The sequence below is a fragment of the Dromiciops gliroides genome, chromosome 6 (genome assembly GCF_019393635.1).
Source record: "Dromiciops gliroides isolate mDroGli1 chromosome 6, mDroGli1.pri, whole genome shotgun sequence".
Lineage (NCBI taxonomy): Eukaryota > Metazoa > Chordata > Mammalia > Microbiotheria > Microbiotheriidae > Dromiciops > Dromiciops gliroides.
In genome coordinates, this window is record NC_057866.1 from 7721161 (window position 1) to 7734352 (window position 13192).

Consider the following 13192-nt stretch of genomic DNA (forward strand, 5'->3'; position numbering starts at 1 on the left):
GAGACAGCCTCAGACTAAGCTGGAAGAGGCCGACCCCTCATTTACAGATGAGCAAAGAGGCCCAAGGAGAGGAAGGGTCTAGCCTAACCCAGGCTGTGACAGAGGCAGGACCAGGCTGTCAGGCCTCGCCAGGTCTTTCCTCTCAGCCCCAGGAGTCCACACCCATCTGCCACACCCTGAGAGGGAGCAGAGACCCCATGGGACAACATCCCCCCAACCCACACAGGCACACGGCACCCTCAGGTCTTCTGTAATCCCAAGGCCAGTGACTGGCCCAAGCAGCAGTGCCACAGGCCCCCCACAGAGAAGCAAGGACTCAAGCAGGCAGATAAATACATTTATACAGGGGGTGGGCACAGCGGGGCAGGGCTGGTCACGGAGAGAAGATGCCCTGAAAACGGGCCTTGTCCTCGAGGTCCTTCTGGCGCAGCCGGTGCTGTAGGTCACGCAGCTCGCGGCTCACCACAGGGCCCAGCGCCGGTTGCAGCTGGAGCACTTTGGCGAAGTCGGCCTGGGCCTCCCTGGCATTCCACACTGCTGCATGGGCCTTGCCCCGCTTGAAGTAGGCCTTCACGTTATCTGAGGGAGATGCCAGGCAGAGGGGGTGAGGTCCTGGAGGCTCCCTGGTGACCCCTCCACTAGAGGGAACCATTGACAGAGGGGGAAACTGAGGTCCTTCCCAAGGCCACCCAGGTCCTATGGAGAAGAGCTGGGATCAGGGCCCAAACCCAGTGTTCCTTTTTCACTGCCTGCCAGGAGAGAAAGAAGGCAGAGACAGTGGGCCACACAGGGAGCCCAGAGGGCCGGTGGCAGGAGGGGAGGGTGCCCCCGCCCCTGGCACTCACCCTCATACTTGTTGAGAATGGTAGAGCAGTGATCCAGCACTTCATAATACTCCTGGGCCACCAGTTTACACTGGCAGTAGTTGAGCAGCAGTGGGGTGATCTGCAGGTCCAGCCGGATCCAGTCGGCAGAGCCGGGCTGCTCCTGGGCACAGAGGAGAGACAGGTGTGGGTGAGGGAGGTGCCCGGGGCTGCCTGCCCGGGGGCAGCTCAGGCTCCCCTCCTGCCCCACCTTCATCTGCAGGTTCTTCAGACAGGCGATGGCATCGTAGTATTTGACGGAAGCCTCCTTGACGCGCCCCTCGCGGTACAGACGGTTGCCTTCTTCGTGGATGAGGGGCACGGCCTTCATCTTCTCCTCATCGCTCATGGCCCACGGGTCCTGCTGGTAGGTACCAGGAGCCTCGACCTGTGGGCACAGGGGGCAGGATCACACCTCGGGAGGGCAGCAAAGCCGCTTCAGCCGCTGGGACGACAAGAACCCACAAGGGGTTGAGAGCATCCCCCTGGAGAAGGCCCTTATATCTCCATCCTCTCCTGGGCTCCTAGAATTACTGAAGATCTGAGCTGGGCGGGCCTTAGAACAGAGAATACCAGAGCTGGGGTGGCCTTAGAACATAAAATGTCAGAGCTGGGTGGGGGGGCACCTTAGAACATAGGACATAAAAAAAGAATACAGAACATGTTATATTAGAGCCGGGGGTGTAGGGCTTACAACATAGAACAGTAGGGCTGGAGGGTCTTAGAACATAGACTATCAGAGCTGGAAAGGTGGCCTTAGAACACAGAACATGGCATATCAGCTGGGAGGGTACCTTAGAAACACAGAACATTAGAGCTTGAGGAGGTCTTGGAACACAGAATATCAAAGAGGGTTAAGGGGGCTTGGTATCCTCTTGTTCACCCCCACCCCATTTTAGAGGGCACCTTAAGGCCCACGTCACATGGGGAGGCAGGATGGAAAAGCAGACCTCTCCCCACTTCACCCTGGGTGACGAGGTCACTCCACTGCTTAAGTACCCCCAGGACCAAGCCCCATCTCACCCTTTACCTCTGGCTCCAACCTGCCTTCCCAGCCCATCAGACACCGCTCTCCAAGGTCTGGCTACGCTGGCTTTCGTGCCACTCCCTGCACCTGACACGGGGTCTTCCATCTCCTCCATGAAGCCTTCCCTGCTCCCCCCTCCCTCCTCCCCAGCTGCCTGGGCTCACTCTGTACAGACCCGTCTCCCCAGATGGAATGTAACCCCCTCCCCAGGGTCAGTTTTGGGTTTTTCTTTGTCTACACTGATTCCCACACAGTGCTGGGCACAGAGCAAGCACTCTTACTGAATGCCCATTGGTTGGTCAGTTAAACAAGGAAGAAAGCCTCAGTTTCCTAGCCTATGAAATGGGGCCTGCCCTCCTGAGCAATGCCACTGTCATTCGTTTTTCCTCCCCCACCCTCAACAGTCTGGGACTTCATCAGTAAGACACTCCTTCCCCCAGTGCAGATTGCTACTTGCAGATGGTCTTTGAGAATGGCTGTGACTGAAGGGCCCCTTGGCACTGAGCAAGGCCAGGTCCCAAGCCCCAGAATCAGGCATAGGCCGGCCTACTGAGGCTGTCATGGAAGCTAACAGAGAGTGTGCTGCAGGGGATGCCAAAGGACCCCACCCCCACCCCTGGCAGGGGTGCTATGACTGACAACCTACGGGAATCATTATTTGAGCCTCTCAAGCATTCGGAGCCTCCCCCGGGAGACAACGAAGGCTGGACTAACATCACCCAGCCGATGCATGCCAGGCTCCAGCCTCCTCCCCGAGCCAACCTCCCCTTGGCCTTCACCTTGATCATCTCTATGTGGAAGATGAGGGGCTGGGGGTGCTGCTGCAGCTCATCCAAGTCAGCATGGCCCAGCGAGCTGTGCTCTTGCATCTGGGCAATGCCACAGCAATGCCGCTGGCCCTCCAGGGGGTCCTTGCCTGCAGCAATGTTACGGAGACTTTTTGATACCAGTGGATACAGGACCACATGCTGCAGGAAGTGAGAGAGAACAAGGCTTTAGAGCTGGGAGGGAACTTAGAATATGGAATGACAGAGCTGGGAGGGAGCCAAGAACATCCAAGCTAGGTGAGGCCTTAGAACAGTGGGTGTAAGAGCTGGGAGGGAGCTTAGAACATGGAATGTCAGAGCTGGGAGGGAGCTTAGAACAGGGGATGTCAGGGCTAGGAGGGGCTTTAGAACAGGGGATGTCAGGGCTACGAGGGGCCTTAGAAAACCTCTTTAGAGAAGAAGAAACAGGGCACCAAGGTGGCCTGGTACATCCCAGGTCCCAGCTGTCTACTGCCCCTCAGCTGCCTCCCCTTCAGCTGTTCCCTGCCTTGGCGCAGGCCCCTCCCAGCCCCTCTCCCACTGCTTTCAGCCAGGCCCAGTGTCACTGCACCTGGATGTGGACAGCACAGGGCTGTTCATTATCACCTTCACCCTTGCCCTTCCATGCCAAGGATCTAAGTCTCTCCCAAGGCTGCCTGGGCTCCTGGCTAACTCTGATCCACAGGAATGGCTCCGGCCTCCCCAGGCTGTCTGCTCAGAACCTGGCACACCCAGCAGCCACTCCATGCATCTCTGCCTCCCCTAGTTCTGACCCACAGTATTACCCTGAATTATACTAAATTCCAAAGGACCCCAGGCTTAAGAGCTGGGCCAACAGAGAACTGAGGGATCTAGACCCTCTTCCCAGTTCCAACTGTCGGTCAGGCAGGCAGCCAGCTACCTGTCTCTGATTTTTTGGTTTTTGGTTTTTTTGCAAACAATGGGGGTTAAGTGACTTGCCCAGGGTCACACAGCTAGTAAGTGTCAAGTGTCTGAGGCCGGATTTGAACTCAGGTCCTCCTGACTCCAGGGCCAGTGCTCTATCCACTGCCCCACCTAGCTGCCCCTGGCTGCCTGTCTCTGGACAAGGTCAGCTGCCTCCCAAACCAAAGATCCCGACAGGAATGGAACCTGATGAGGACCCAGAAGGAAGAGCTGAAGATCAGCACATCCGAGGCCCGACTCCAGGACGGGAAGTCCCACGGTCCTCGGCCAACCAGCCCAGGTTTGGGCTCTGGGGCTCATGGGGATTCAGAGAAAGGCCACCGAGCAGTGGAGGAACTCAGGGCCTGGAGAAGACTCAGGGGCAGTTGCTCCACCTTGGGGAGGGATCCCCCAGGGCACACCTGGGGAGGTGTGTGTTGGGGTGGGGGGAGGTCCTGCTTCCCGGGCGGCTGGAGGACCACAATCAGGGACCCCCAGCTTCCCAGGGGCAGGGGCCATGCTTTCCGCTGGATGAGGGGGCGGAGGTCCCGCGGCTACGGGCACAAAGAGCCAACAGATCACATCCACCCCAGAAATGGTGCTGCCCGATATCCTGCGGGGCTCCCTCTAACAAGATGCGGGCCAGGTGCAGGGGGGTGGGGCACACGTCGGGGGTCCCGGGGGGCGGGGCCTCACCTTGACGTCACAGAGGAACTCGGCTACCTCGCCCTCGCGCATGCTGCGGACGATCGTCTCCCACACGGGCAGCTTGAACTGCTTGCCCAGGATGAGCTCCATGGGCTTCCCCCGGTGGCGGCTGTCATCGATGACCGCTCCCTCCTCGTCGCTGCGCAGGGTCCGGAAATGGAAGGTGGCCTGGGGGGCCAGCCTGTCAGGCCGGCTGCGGCCGCGGGGGGGCAGCCAGGCCCTGACCCCGCCCCCGAAAGCCAGGGGGCGGCAAGGACCCCTTCCCTTGAGCAGGGCTTGGCCCCACTCCCCGTGGTCCTCCCCAGAGACCGGGCGGGGGGGGGCGGAGTGAGGGGCCCCTGGCGCATCCCCCCCAAGCAGGGACAAGGACTGCCCTGGGGGCGGGGGGGGGGGGTGTGTGTCATGAAATCAGTCATCAAAGCATCACAAGTGCAACATTCCCGGAGCGTTTTAAGGCTCCCTGCAGACGGTGCCTTAAGATTATCCCCATTTTATGGGCAAGGAAACTAAGGCTCGGCTGGCCCTGCGTCCCTCCCCCCCGCCCCCTCCAGCTCCATTCCTCCAGGGTCAGAGCTGAGCCTCGAACCGAGCGGAGCTTCCTACCCAGCCGCAAGGCGACGCTGTGGAGCAAGTGACAGGCAACGCCCAGGACCGCAAGAGCAGCGTTTAACGACCGGGGGCGGGGCCGACACACCCGGCCCCGCCCTCAAGGCAAACGCTGGCCAATCACGACGAGCAACCACGTGAGTGCTGGGGCTGCGGGCCAATGGGGCCCCCGAAGCCGCGCAGCCGCCCGCTCCAGGGCCTCCCCCCGCCCCGCATGAGTAGCGGGCCCGCGGGGCGGCGGCGAGAGCCGGCAGCGGGCGGAGCCGTACCTTGGTTCCGTCCCGGAAGTCGGGCAGCTCCCCGGTGCCCTCCTGTACAACCCGCTTCTCGATGCCCTCCGCCCGCAGCTTCTTAACCAAGTCCGCCATCCTGCTTCCCTGATGCCCTCCTCTCGGAAGCTTCCGGACAACCTCGGCAACTTCCGGAAACGCTTCGTTTTGGCAGCTTCCGGAACCGCAGTTTCGGCAACTTCCGGAGGCGGCTGCGGCGCCATTTTTACTGAGGGTAAAGAAGCCAGAGAGGTTGGCACATGCGTGGATAGAACTCTCTTACGCTCCGCTGGTTTTGTAGTTCTCTGAGGCTGAGGAGCGGGGCAGTTTAAAAAGAGAGAGAGTCACTGAATTTCAAAGCAAGACACCTTTTAATCTAGCTCGACTCGTGCTGGAACCAGAAGCACCCCACCCCCCTGCAACCTATCAAGACAAGTGGACCCTTTGCTTAAAGATGTCTGGTGATGGGGAGCTCACTACCAGTTTCACGGATGGCTCAGATTGTTAGGAAGCGATTCTTTTCATCAAGCTGGTCTTCCTTTCTGCAATTGCCTCCATAATTTTTCTGGTTCCGATTCTGGTAGCAAGCAGAAGAATAAGGCAGTGTGCTGCAATGGGAAGAGCACAGGTTCAAATCCCACCTGTGCCTCTGCCCCTATGTGAGCTTGGACAAGTCACTTAACCTAGTGTGCCTCAGTTTCCCCATCTGAAAAATGGGGCGGGAGTGACTCGATAGACCCTTTCAGCCTGACATTTAGAATCGTATAAACCTAAGGCCAATTTTCTTCCATATAACTGACAGCCCTTCAGTTACTGGGAGACAGAAAGCTACCCCCTCAGTCTTTTTCTGGCTTGGCTTTGGATTAGGGAGACACCTGCTTTCAAACCCTGCCTTCCCTTCTTTTTTTTTTTTTTTTTTTCAGTGAGGCAACTGGGTTTAAGTGACTTGCCCAGGGTGACACACCTAGTAAGTGTTAAGTGTCTAAGGCTGGATTTGAACTCAGGTACTCCTGACTCCAGGGCCGGTGCTCTATCCACTGTGCCACCTAGCTGCCCCTCTGCCTTCCTTTCTTTTTTTTTTTTTTTTTTGCGGGGCAATGGAGGTTAAGTGACTTGCCCAGGGTCACACAGCTAGTAAGTGTCAAGTGTCTGAGACTGGATTTGAACTCAGGTACTCCTGAATCCAGGGCCATCGCTTTGACCACTGCACCATCTAGCTGCCCCTACCATTGTGTCTTGATTGACTGATAGATGCCGCCCAGCCTGGGTGACACTTGACGTCCTAGAAGCTTTCCTCTTTCTCCCAATATCCCTCAGGCTGTCCTCATGACCTCCCTTTCTCTTGCCACAGGACCATCCCATCACTTCCTGTTGTACAGTTCCTCATGGCATCCTTTACTCCTGTTGTGGGTTCTGTCCCTTTCCATTGCCATCTGTGTGGTAATCATCTTTAGCTCTTCAGAGTCAGTAGGATCCCACATCTCACTGCCACCCACCAATGTGGGTAAAACTTTTGTATTGAAAAGATGGCCTGGGGCGGCTAGGTGGCGCAGTGGATAAAGCACCGGCTCTGGATTCAGGAGTACCTGAGTTCAAATCCGGCCTCAGACACTTGACACTTACTAGCTGTGTGACCCTGGGCAAGTCACTTAACCCCCATTGCCCCGCAAAAAAAAAAAAAAGATGGCCTTTGCTTTACAACCAGGTGGGAAGGAATGAAGGCTCTTTTCAGTTTTTCAAGGGCAAGCCCTGCCTACCTTTATTCTTTTCAGCTCTGGGCCCAATTCAATGTCCATCCGTACTGCCTGTCCCAGATACCAATACTGCTGGACAGACTCTAGTATGAGCCTCCCATGCATGTTGAAATCTGTCTGATAGATGTTTTCACCCACTTGGTGTTGATATTGGGGCCAAATGCTTTTAAGTGATCATAGATCTCTTCCAGGAGGCGCTGAGCCTTTGAGCTTAATGCAGTCATTGTACTATAAGCCTTGAACAAGAACACCGGGGACCATCCACAGAGAATCACTCCTTCACCTCAGATGTGCTGTGTCTTTTCCACGGTGCTAAACACATTTTGTCGAGCATACATCTCCTTTTTTTTAATCCCTTACCTGATATTTTCGATCAGAAGGTCATTGAACAGTTATGTCTTTTGTTACATCTTTCAAGGAATTTTGAATGAAAAAAACTTTATATTAGATTAATTAGCTTGGAATATAAATTTATATATTAAGATATATGATATATTATGATAAACTGAGGCAAACGGTTAAGTGACTTGCCCACGGTCACACAGCTAGTATGTGACTGAGGCTGGATTTGAACTCAGGAAAATGAGTCTTCCTGACTCTAGGCCTCATGCTTTAACCACTGGGCTACCTAGCATACTTTAATTTTAAAATACTTTATTGCTAAAAAAAAAAATGTTAACCATCATCTGAACCTTCAGTGAGTCATAATGTTTTTGCTGATGGAGGCTCAATGTCAATGACTGCTGACTTATCGGGGTGATAGTTGCTGAAGGTTTGGGGTGGCTGTGGCAGTTTCTTAAAATAAGAAAACAATGAAGTTTTGTTTTTTTTTAAGCGAGGCAATTGGGGTTAAGTGACTTGCCCAGGGTCACACAGCCAGCAAGTGTTAAGTGTCTGAGGCCGGATTTGAACTCAGGTACTTCCGGTGCTCTATCCACTGCGCCATCTAGCTGCCCCACAATGAAGTTTTACAGACCCATTGACTTCCTTCCAGATTTCTCTGTAGCATGAGATGCTGTTTGAGAGCATTCTATCCACAGTAGAACTTCTATCAAAATTGGAGTCAGTCCTCCCGCACCCTACTACTGCTCATGCTTTATGCTAGAGGGATGGAAGAGAGAAGGCTCATGGCCACTCAGAACACACAGAGAATTTATGGATTCAGTTCACCATGGTGCTCCCAATCCTAACATTAATGATCCCTGATCACCAGGGTCTTTGCCAAGAAAACTACAAATAGGGTCCTGAAGAGTTGGACAGGACTGAACAACAAAACATTGTTTTTTAAAAAACATAATGCTATTGCACCCTTACTAGGCTACGGCATAGTATAAACATCACTTTTATATGCACTGGAAAACCAAACACTTCTCCTGACCTGCCTAATTGCAGTATTTGCTTTATTGCTGTGATCTGGAAGAAATGCTGCAGTATCTCCAAGGTATACCTGTGCCTCATTTGTTCTTCACAATGACAGTTAGAGGTAGGTGCTGTTATTATCCCCATCTTACAGTTGGAGAAACTGAGGCAGATACAAGTTCACTGACTTGCCCAGGGTCACACAGCTAGTGAGTCTATGGGCATGTAATTAGAACTCAGGTCTTCCTGACTCCAGGCCCAGCACTGCACTGTGGCGCCCTCTGGCTGGGAGATGAGCTCAAATTAGAACAGGATTACCTTCAGAAGGCCATCTGGGCACTTGGTCTTGCCAGTGCAAGTCCTGGGGGTGGGGCATGACAGGAAGAAGGACAGGGACTCTAAGAGGCCGAGGTTAGGAGGGAGCACCCAGGCCCAAGGGGACAGAGGGACATGGGAAGAGCAGGAAAGTGGCTGGAACAAAAAGCGTGTGAAGGAAGAGATTGTGAACAAACCTGGAAAGCGAGGCTGCACGAGGCTGCATGTCCAGGGAGGAGGTTTTGTTTATTGTTTGGTTTTACTCTCAAAGGCAATAAGGGAGTCCCTGGGCATTCAGAAGCTGAGGAGTGACATCGTCAGATTTGTGCATTAGGAAGGTCATTTTGGCAGCTTTGCAGAGGAGAGATTGGAGAGGGGAGACACGTGGGATAGGGAGGCCAATTGGGAGGCTGCCCGAATACTGCAAGTGAGAGATGAAGCAGTCCTAAGCCACCTTGGGGGCTGTGGGTGAAGGGGCAAAGGCAAAGGGGGGCGGCAAATCTCTAAGATTTGGCCACTGATTGAATTTGTGGAGTAAAGGAAACTGAGGAACTGATGATGACTCTGAAATTGGCTCAGTTGGGTGACTAGAAGGACAAGAGAAAGATGGGGGAGGGGGGAGAGGGAGAGAGAGGAGAAAGAGAGGGAAGGAGAGAGAAAGAGGAGACACACAGGAGAGAGCGAAACAAGAGAGGAGGGGGAAGACAGAAACAGAGAAGAGAGAGAGGAGAAGGAGAGGGAGGGAGGGGGTGAGGGAGAGAGAGAGAGAGAGAGAGAGAGAGAGAGAGAAAGAGAGAGAGAGAGAGAGAGAGAGAGAGAGAGAGAGAGAGAGAGAGAGAGAGAGAGAGAGAGAGAGAGGAAAAGGTATGTCCAGGGCAGAGGTTAGGGCTGGACGTGGATTTGGAAGTCCTTGGTGCAGAAATATTTTAACCAATGGGAGCTGATGAGGTTGCCAAAGGAGAGAATGTAGACAAGGAAGGGAAGGGAAGGGGACTGGGACAGCACCTTGGAGAACAGCCACAGTTACAGGGTGGGTCAAAATGATGAGCCAGCAAAAGGAGATGAGGACAAGAGGGAGGAGAGCCAAGCAGGGCAGAGCAGTGTCACCAGAAGCCAGAAGGACAAGAGTATCCCAGCAGAAGGCAGGAGAGGGGCAGCAGTCTCAAGTGCTGAAGAGAAGTCAAGCAGTTTCTCCTAGTCTCATTTGGGGGGAAAGGTGACTTGGTTCCTAAGGGACTTTGCAAGTTCTGCTAAGTCCTAACAAGCTGCAGTGTGTGGCCTCCTGCCACTTTGCACCTGGACAGCTGCCTTCTTTTTTTTTTTAGTGAGGCAATTGGGGCCAAGTGACTTGCCCAGGGTCACACAGCTAGCAAGTGTTATGTTTCAGAGGATGGATTTGAACTCAAGTACTCCCGACTCCAGGGCCGGTGCTCTATCCACTGTGCCATCTAGCTGCCTCTAGACCGCTGCCTTCTAACTGGTCCCACTGCTTCTAGTCTCTCCCCACACCAATCTATCCTCTACTCTACTGCCAAAATGATTTCCCTAAAGTGCAAGTCTAGCCATGTCTCTCTCTCCTCTCTGTCTCTATCTCCTCTCTCTTCCTGTCTGTCTTTCTGTCCCTTTGTCTATCTCTGTCTCTTACACACACACACACACACACACACATACTCTCTCTCTCAAACTTCACTGGCTCCCTATTACCTCCTGCTGTGGCAGAGTACCCAAAGAGCAGTCTCAGAACCAGGGCCACCTGGGTTCAAGGCCCATCTTTGGTTGGGTGACCCTAGGCAAGTCACTTTACTTCTCAATGATATAAGCAACTTTCTGAGACTTGTTTATCCTTCGTTCTCGACGAGAACCAATGATATCAGGAGGATGATGTCTTTTTGTTTTTGTTGTTGTTGTTGTTGTTTTTTGTGGGGCAGTGGGGGTTAAGTGACTTGCCCAGGGTCACACAGCTAGTAAGTGTCAAGTGTCTGAGGCTGGATTTGAACTCAGGTCCTCCTGAATCCAGGGCTTTATCCACAGCGCCACCTAGCTGCCCCCAGGATGATGTCTTGATTTGCAAGTGAATTGCACTTAAGTGAAGCAGAACTGTGCAAAGTCATCAGCCCCACTTGGCTCCTCCAGAGTCATCAGAGTCCAGTGGCAAGACATAGATGGCCCCAATCCAGTGGGAGACCTTGGCCTTTTTAAGCTAAGGTCTTTCCTAGGTCTCAGTTTGTCTGAGGCCACACCCATTCATTAGCTAAAAACTCTATGAGACTACAGATTACAAAGAAGGTGCTGACCTTTATTGGTAGAGGAGTCTCCTCATGTGAGAGTTCTCAGTGAAATATCAGGTTCAGTCCTTATTACCAGTACAGCCTTTGAATTGATTTGTCTTTGTAAATGCCATGCCCCCCACTGGAATACATAAGGGGGGAATATATAACGTATAGAGAATAGAGAATACATATCTGATGTGATGTCAAGTCAAACAGGTTTGGAAGCATCTAGGGACACCTCCCTATGGATCACAGGCTGTGTTATAGGTCAGACATCCCATATTTAGAGCTAGAAGGGATCCCAGAGTTTATGGAGTCTAATCTCAGTTTCCAGATGATGAAACTGGGGCTGACAGTGGGGGGAGTGACTTGCCCAAGGTCACCCAGGGAAGTGACAGAGGAAAGATCTGCCTTCCTGTCTTCAGACTCCAAAACCTGCTAATTTTCCCTCTGCTGTGCAACACTGGCACAGGGAACCCCCAGATGGTTGGCTGGCTAGCATTCAGGGGGATGGACCTTTGTTAGAGAAGTTGGTGCTCCATTGTCTAGAAGGGTGAGTTGACGTCCAACTCGATCTCATCGTCCTCAGGATTCCTTCCTCACCTTTTCCCTTGGGTGCTCTTCAAAAGGTTAGCAAGCAGGGGTTCAGGATTTCCATCTTCTCACCCCCAGTATAGTTACCAGCAATTTGGCCAAGAGGATAGAGAACCAGGCTTGGAGTCAAGAAGAACTGAGTTCAAATCTGACCTTAGGCACCTAGTAGCTATGTGATCATGGGCAAAGCATTAAAGCCCCCATTTGCCTCATTTTCTTCATCTGTAAAATGAGGGTAATAATAGCACTTACTTCCCAGGCTTGTAAGTATCCACTTAGGTAATAATTCTCAATCATGTAGCATAGGTGCCCTCAGAAGAGAGGTATTTCTGGAGTTCATCTTCCTTCTGGGATTGGCCTTCAGGAGACAGGATTTCCAGCAGGGACGTGCTTTGAGAAAGGAAAGGATTATCCTCATAGTCCTTGCTGCAGTGCCCTACTTAAAGGGCAAAGCCAGTGGTTTACCTGGACAGTGCTGTGTGCCAGGAAGAGCTTTGCTTGATCTACAACCCCCAGACCATGGTTAACTTTGGGGGGAGAAGGGAAGTCTAAATTCCCCACTCACTGAACTCTTGAGGGAGACGGGAACCAGATTAGAATGTCATTGGGAAATGTTTAACAAATTAAAGAAAAATACAATACAATGTAGACTGGCATAATTGTGGTAAGTCAAGATGCAGCCCACAGGGTTCCATTTCTGTTTAAGTTTCACTTGACTGTTATAAACCCTCTTTTTGGGGGGTTAGGGAGCAGATTGTGCCAAATTCTATGGGACAGAGCCATCGACCAGAATGTCAGATGTCTGAATGAGTCCCAAAACAATCCAGCAGAGGGGGCAGCCAGGTGTCAAAGTAGATAAAGCACCAGCCTTAGATCCAGGAGGACCTGAGTTCAAATTTGACCTCAGACACTTGACACTTAGTAGCTGTGTGACCTTGGGCAAGTCACTTAACCCTCATTGCCCCACAAAAAAACCCAAAAACAATCCAGCATTCAGTTCCCTTCCGGAGGAACTCGGGAACTATTTAAATGTTTTATGAATCCTTTAAGTGCTTTGTACCTTCTGTATTTTCTGTGGTCAAAATTAAAGGCTGTCCCCATACTCATTATGCATTTGTTACCTTCAGTGCCTGTAAAGGCACTCACATTTGGGGAAATACCATGAGTATATTGGCTTTTCCTGGAGTAACTGAAAATGGGGACAAGGAAAGAAAAGAAAGGTGAAAATGATGCCCTTGGGGTCATTCAGTGTGTCAGTTGAGCTCTCTGGTAACCCTGGGTCATGTGTTTCAATCACTTTTGTCTTTGTAGCTCCAGAAATTAACACAGTGCCTGGCACTTAGTAATAATAATAGCCAACATTTACATAGAACTTACTCTGTGTTATGCACTGTGCTAAGCACTTAATAATTATTATGTCATTTGATCCTCACAACTATGCTGGGAGGTTGCTATTATTACCTCCATTTTGCAAATAAGGAAACTGAGGGAAACCGGTTAAATGACTTGTTCAAGGTCACACAGCTAAGTGGATAAGGTGATCAAGTGCCATGACCTCAGGCACTTACTGTGAGACCCTGGGCAAGTCACTTCACCCTACTTGCCTCAGTTTCCTCATCTGTAAAATAAATCAGAGATGGAAATAATAAACCCCCCCAGTGTCTTTGCCAAGAAACCCCCCAAAATGGGTCACAGAG

General features: G+C 52.2%; 1 protein-coding gene across 2 annotated transcripts; it reads right to left on the reverse strand.

The window, feature by feature from the left end:
- Positions 1 to 323: 323 nt before the first annotated feature.
- On the reverse strand, positions 324 to 5363 carry LOC122730787 (aryl hydrocarbon receptor interacting protein). 2 transcript variants are annotated; one of them, XM_043970155.1, is made up of 6 exons: positions 5204 to 5363; positions 4317 to 4467; positions 2670 to 2858; positions 1075 to 1251; positions 846 to 987; positions 324 to 579 (listed from the first exon to the last, which is right to left on the reverse strand). In XM_043970155.1, exons 2-6 carry the CDS (start codon positions 4416 to 4418, stop codon positions 374 to 376), a joined length of 816 nt encoding a protein of 271 aa, XP_043826090.1. In that variant the 5' UTR covers positions 4419 to 4467; positions 5204 to 5363; the 3' UTR covers positions 324 to 373. The 2 variants fall into 2 exon arrangements, with proteins under 2 accessions (XP_043826090.1, XP_043826091.1); XM_043970156.1 differs by having other exon boundaries at positions 4317 to 4496; positions 5204 to 5345.
- Between the last annotated feature and the right edge of the window lie 7829 nt (positions 5364 to 13192).

Bases quoted from the DNA above. Each gene is read 5' to 3' on its own strand.
- LOC122730787 (XM_043970156.1), bottom strand. From the start codon at position 5,302: ATGGCGGACTTGGTTAAGAAGCTGCGGGCGGAGGGCATCGAGAAGCGG. The intron at 4,497-5,203 runs GTACGGCTCCGC...CTGGCCCCCCAG, and splicing joins ACTTCCGGGACGGAACCAAG to GCCACCTTCCATTTCCGGAC. The intron at 1,252-2,669 runs GTGAAGGCCAAG...CTGTGCCCACAG, and splicing joins TCCACATAGAGATGATCAAG to GTCGAGGCTCCTGGTACCTA.